The sequence below is a fragment of the Rhineura floridana genome, chromosome 1, assembly GCF_030035675.1.
Source record: "Rhineura floridana isolate rRhiFlo1 chromosome 1, rRhiFlo1.hap2, whole genome shotgun sequence".
NCBI classification, from domain to species: domain Eukaryota; kingdom Metazoa; phylum Chordata; class Lepidosauria; order Squamata; family Rhineuridae; genus Rhineura; species Rhineura floridana.
In genome coordinates, this window is record NC_084480.1 from 224551653 (window position 1) to 224557652 (window position 6000).

General features: G+C 44.0%; 1 protein-coding gene across 6 annotated transcripts in view; it reads right to left on the reverse strand.

Annotated features, from left to right (window-relative positions):
• Window positions 1-4121, reverse strand: part of ZNF236 (zinc finger protein 236) — a 131266-nt gene extending 127145 nt beyond the window's left edge. For 4 of the 6 annotated variants that reach the window (XM_061594212.1, XM_061594203.1, XM_061594247.1 and 1 more), the window contains exon 1: window positions 4056-4121. In XM_061594212.1, the coding sequence (XP_061450196.1) occupies window positions 4056-4119 (64 nt within the window). In that variant the 5' untranslated portion in view covers window positions 4120-4121. Of the gene's footprint in view, window positions 1-3291; window positions 3872-3959 lie in introns of those variants that run through there. The other 2 variants (XM_061594231.1, XM_061594222.1) reach the window with 2 other exon arrangements.
• Window positions 4122-6000: the final 1879 nt, after the last annotated feature.

A 6000-nucleotide genomic window follows, 5' to 3' on the forward strand; every position in this document is an offset into this window, starting at 1 on the left:
ACTCCCCCAACTGTCATCTACAGCAATCTATCAGGCTATAGGGAAGGTAGGAAAAGTGGGATTAATTGCCTCTCCACTGCCTCCATCCAGCTCCGCCCTCAACTGTCATCTACAGCAGCAATTCTATCAGACTGCAGGAGAGGGAGAGATTGGATTGCAAGCCTTTGCCATTAGCTCTGCTGAAAGACCAACAACTTTCCCCCCCCAAAATTTTTTTTCATTCAAGCTGTCCATCGCTTTATAACGAAAAACTAGTGTGTGAGCTTGTGTTTTCCTCCCTCCCAATCCGCTTTTCTTCTGTGTTGTGTCTTTTAGATTAGAAGCCTGAAGGCAGTGGCTGTGTTATCACTGATCTTTGTGAGCCACTCTGGAACCTTTTTTCAGCTGGAAAAAAAATGCTTTATATAAACAAAGTGTATTTCACAGTTGGCTGAGGGTCACAAAGATATGGAGGAGATAAAGTGTTTTCTCATCCTGCATTTCCCTTTTTGGATTTGACTTACCACAGCCCATCGCAAAACAAGAGTTGCAGAGGCAGCTAGGGACATCCTTGCAGTAGTATGGTAATCCCTGCCCCCTCCCTGTCTAGGGTACAGGAAAGGCTGAACTGCGAGGCTCTGAATATGTTGGCAGGGCAGTCCAACTAAACACACCTCCTCTGTCCTTTTTCAGTTCAGAGATATGAATTGGGGGGGGGGACTCCTTTGGTCACTGAGTTGCCAAGGTTCAGGGCGAAGCCAGAAGTCTCAACCAATCTAACTCCACACTAAAAACAGAACAGGGAAATGTGTCCAAATGTCACACAAAATCAGGGACAAGGGAAAGGCAGGGTCATGGCAACCAGTTTTTGGCTTGGCTAGTCTAAGACTAGTAAAAATTGCTTATGTCTGCAAATGCTACCATGAGCTCCTTGAAGAAAGGACAGTATATAAATATGATACAAAAATAAATGGTGTAATTCTAAAAATAGGGGAATTGCACCCTAAGTATAATTCCCTCTTCTCTGCACATTACTTCATGGTGGGTTCATCAAAGGTTCAAAAATATGAGAATAGAGAGTTAAAGACAAAAGGGGAACTTGTCTAAGCCCATGGTGCTGGATGACACATTGTGCAAGATTACATTAATACCTCAGTTAACAAATCCTCCAGGAAAGAAGCTCCTTTTAACAAAATCTTTTTTGGGTGGTGGTGGCAGCACACACTCTGACAGTCAGAATTTGGCTCCTTATCTGCTGGACTGCAGCTGCTGTAGGCAGCTCTCTCATGTGCAGCTAGAATGGTGCTCCTAGCCAGGTGGCAGAGACACCTCCACAGCAAACAGTGCTTTGGGTGCCCTGCAAGCACTGTTCACTGCAGACATGTCTGCTCAAGTGTAGGAGAGGATGGCAGAGAGCAAGAGAGTGACCAAGCACAGGGTGGTGGTGACGATGGCTGCCCCTCACCTGCCAGCTCAAGAGTATGTAAAGGAGAATTGTGCTCAAAGCTTTAGCAAGATGCTACATGATAAAGAAAAAAGGCAAGGCAGGCATCCCTGCATGTGTTTTGGAAGAGGCCATCATGTGGTCTGTATTCAAGGCTTACCTGATCTGGTTGTTTCATTTCAGACATGTGTATCCTTAGTTTTGAATAAAAAGTTTGCTGAAATATGTTGAACTGTTCTTATTTTTTGTTGTGGAGGAACCTATCCCTATTCTTTCCATGTTATTCTACCTGTGATATCAAAGTTTCTGTGAAAGAAGTATTGTCCAGGAACACGTATACTTCGTTAACTGAGGTATTACAGTATATACAAATCAATACAAAAACTTCAACTGGACTTTTTAAAAAGCGTTTTGTTATGTTGCTCTTCCTCACTACATCACATGAAGTGTTGTCCTCCCATTTTTTTTCTTTTTTCAGTAACTTTATTTTGGAAAGAACTACACAGGTGGATTTTGTTTGTTGTCTATGGTTGGGGAAAACAGGCAGAGGAACTTTCCCATAAGCAGATGGGTAAGAAACAAAGATTTTAAAACACACACACACACACCGGTGACTTGACCTACTTGAGTCATCTGTTTTACAAACCCATTGGTTTTGATAATTCTTGGTCCCTTTGGGGACTCCACAAGTGTAAGCCATCCAATACTTGACAGGTGGAGACAGTTTATAGCATAAGTATATACATTTGGGCATACAACTACTAAACCATTACAACCTGCTGCTGCTTCTCTAGGTGGAATTGGGGCCGCCCTTCCCTTACAGGAGACTTTTAGAAGCAACTGCTGGAGAAGCAGGAAAGAAACAATATATGAGATGGCCATTATGGCCACCAATTCCTGCCACTTCATGAGTTGAGACTGTGGCCCTCCCTCATGCAGCAAGCTATGTAATGGAACAGATACAATAGGTTTTTTAAACAAAAAAGTGGAAGAGTGCTCTACCTTTCAAGTGTCACTTTTTATACATCATTTGAGAATTGGGGCAAGACAAGCAAAACAACAGCAAACTAAGTTTGAGGAAAGGAAGGAAAGTAGATCCAAGAAAATATTACTACAAGAAAAGTAATTTAGCTTGCCTGTCTTTATTTCCAAAAATCCACCTAAATGTAATACTTCACAGTATAATCCTATTCATACCAACTCAGAAAAAAATTCCACTGAGGTCAAGACAAGGGGTAGATACTAATGAAATAGATATAAACCAGGGATGGGGAACCTGTGGCTGAAGTATAGGTCCCATCATCTCTTACCACTAACAATGGTGGCTGGGGCTGATGGGAGTTGGGAGGGTCACAGGTTCCTCAGCCCTACTACAAGCTATCTGAGACCATGGGATGTAAGAAAAATAAACCCTGCTATAAAAGCACAGTGTCCAGGCCACAAAACACAACATCAAGTAACTGCTCTCCTCCCTCCTTCCCTCACATGATATAAAAAGAGAACTAGCTATAAACATCCTGGAACATAGAGGCCAGTGGTCCCTTACTTTTAAGACCATGATGCTTGCCTGTTTTTTTCAGGTAAAAGGGCCTAGGATCAGAATACAAAGAATGACAGTTCCCAGCTAGTTTCCATGGATTTACTTGAAAGCAGGGGTGAGCTTTCTGATTCCCTATTGTCTAAGAAGCACGTGGACAAAATGATTTCCCTCTCTGCCAAATTAGTCTGCTGAAATAGACAACGTTTAGGACATCCAGGAAAAGTTGCGTATGGACGCATGTAGAACTATAACCTCATCTCCGTTCTGGTACTCAGAACAAATTGCTGGCCCCCCGGTTCTATAATTCTAAGTGTCTTGTCTTTGTCACCTTGCTGCAATTGGTGGATCTAGGAGTTCTAGTAAAGTACAAAGTAGATCCCGCAAGACTGTAGTCTGCCTTCCTCTGAAATGTTCTCGGAGTACTGCAGGAAGAAGGTAGGGCAACTACAAAGAGGAACTGCTGCAGCAGGAGGAGCACAGCGGCCGTGAAGGTGGTGCCTTCTGCATTCCTCTTGAGGCTGCGGAAAAGGCTGTTTCACGGAGGTTGCTTTATACGAACGTCTCTAAAGGGGACCGTTCGTCCCACTCCCTTCGAGATAAAGAATGAATCAATAAGGGGACCCATTTTACCACACCAGAGATCGTATTAGAAAGCAACTCAGACGAAGGTGTTAAAAGAATTCACTGACACCCAACTCGGCCTTCCTTTCCCTCCTCTTCCCCTACTCCTAACACTATACAGCTTTCCTTCCCTCAACCGTTCTGACTGAATCGAGCCTTCCCTCCCTCTATATATAGATTTATAAGAGCGCGCGGCGGTAGCAACATGCGCTCCTCCGCCGCCGGCTGCGCGGAGTTAGCTCGGTATCATTCCGCACAGGGCCGGCCGCACACTAAGTCCTTCGCACAATAGGCCCGGCCTTCCTCCTTCGCCTTTCTCCATATCCGGGGACTATATGCGAGGCCCGGCGGATTGTTTCACGGTGCCTTTCTCACCCTGCGCGAGCGATGTAAGGGATTCAGCCCAGCACCCGGAGACGTTTTGTTTTGCTTTTTGCTGAGCCCGTCCGCGCTTCTTCTTCTTTTTTTTACCTGACTCGGTGGCTGCTTTGGTGTTTTCTCTACCGCCGGGTTTTGGAGGCCGCCCCCGCGGCATGGTTGCCCCCTCCCCTTTCCCTCCCTCCCCTCCCCTGTGTGGTCGCGCGCGCGCGTGCGCGCGCACTCCCACGCAACGATGGCGGAGGGAGAGGCGGTTGGGAAGTTCGAATTCTGTGAGATGGTACAGATGGAGAGGGGAGGTGTGTATGTGAGTGTGTGAAAAGGTAGAACGCGGCCCCGCGAAACGACTGCGCGCGCACAATAAACTAGTGCAAGACGCAAGGAAAACAGGAATGTAAAAGAAACATCGGCGCACGCGCGCAACTCGCAACAGTGTGGTAGGATGAAAAAATAAGCGCATGCGCCCTACATGGAGTAAATAACGTACGGTCGGAAACAAGAAGGACAGGAACTTTGTTTTTTATGATTAATTGTTAGCTGAAAGGTTCTAACGTATGTGGAGGTGCTGCATTGGGGTAACTGCTTATGCATAGAAAAGGAAAGTAATGATGGCATTGAAAAATGTGAATAATGTCGCGATCCTAGTGCCAAGAATCAGGGTACAGTACTATTCCCAATAACCTGGGAGTAAGGCCCTTTGCATTCGGTAGGGTTTACGTCTGAATAGACATGGTTAGGATTTCACTGCTAGTGTCTAGAATTTAAGACATGTTAATGTTGTTTAGATTTCGAAAAAAAGATGTCGGTTAGTCTTCTGATTTATGTACCTTCCACTGAATGTATATTGATCATGCTGTTCTTATAAGTTGTATTTATTCTTGTTCAACCAGTTTAAGTGACACTGAAAGGCAGTAGCCACAGGGCATAAGGAGAATGTTTAAAAATGAGTAAACAGTGGGATTTAATTCCATAAAAAAATAAGGAAAACAAATCAGGAAGGTAAGGAAAATGTTGGATATGTCAGGGACAAAAAGATTTCTTGCCTAGGAGGTTCTAGAAGGCAGTTAAGGATTGGAGAATGATGTTGGGGTTAATTGGTGTAATATAGATGTTGTAGACCTAGCAATATGTCTGCTAAACTGTATTAAAGAGAGCTGCCAACAGTTCTAGTAGTACTTTCCCAACACTGTTCTCTGGCTTTGGCCCCTTAGGTAGGACACTGTGCCAGCCCTCAGCCAGTCCAGGAGGGTACCATGGTCAATTGTATCAAAAGCTGCACAGAGATATAGAAGAAGGAGCAAGTTTGCAATACCCTTGCCATGTTCTTGATAAAGATAATCCCTCAGAGCGTAATTCTGTCCTGTGATCAGGTCTGAATCTAGATTGGAATGGGTCTAGATAGTCATTGTATTCCCAGAATGCCTGATGTGGTCTCCAGCCTCTCTGCCTCATACTTTGTATGTAAAAATAAAGATTATAATGAGATGCATTCTCCTTTTTAGTGTTTTTTTGTGTGAAGTTTTAGGTATTGTGTTGGGTGGAGAAGATATAAAGTAAATCATGTGGAGCAGGAGTATCTTAGCATTCTAGTGCTGATACATAGCAAAATAGAGAAATGACACATACCTCAAAAAAGACTATTGACTTGCATTTTATTTCAAAATTTACATTCAGCTTTTTAGCCAAAAAGATACTTAAAGTGTCCTACCAAAAAACCTCTCATTTAAGACCATCAGGAACAAACGAAATATACTGTTTCCACATGATTCCAGAATCCCTTGGGCAGCATAGTCTGCCCTCACCCTCATTCTTCTCCAGTTGCCACTTAGGGCGTTGTCCTTTCACCACCATTTTCCAGTTATTAGATCTTACTGAAAATTTCTGAAGCAAAGAAATAGGGCTGAGCAGCTGAGCATCTAGATGGAGGCAAGACTTACTGACAGGGGGCAGTTGCAAAACTCCTGGAGTCCTACAGAGGAACAATTAAAAGAACCACTGTAGCTTGCTCAGCCCTTGCAAGTTCACAATTGGAAAATTG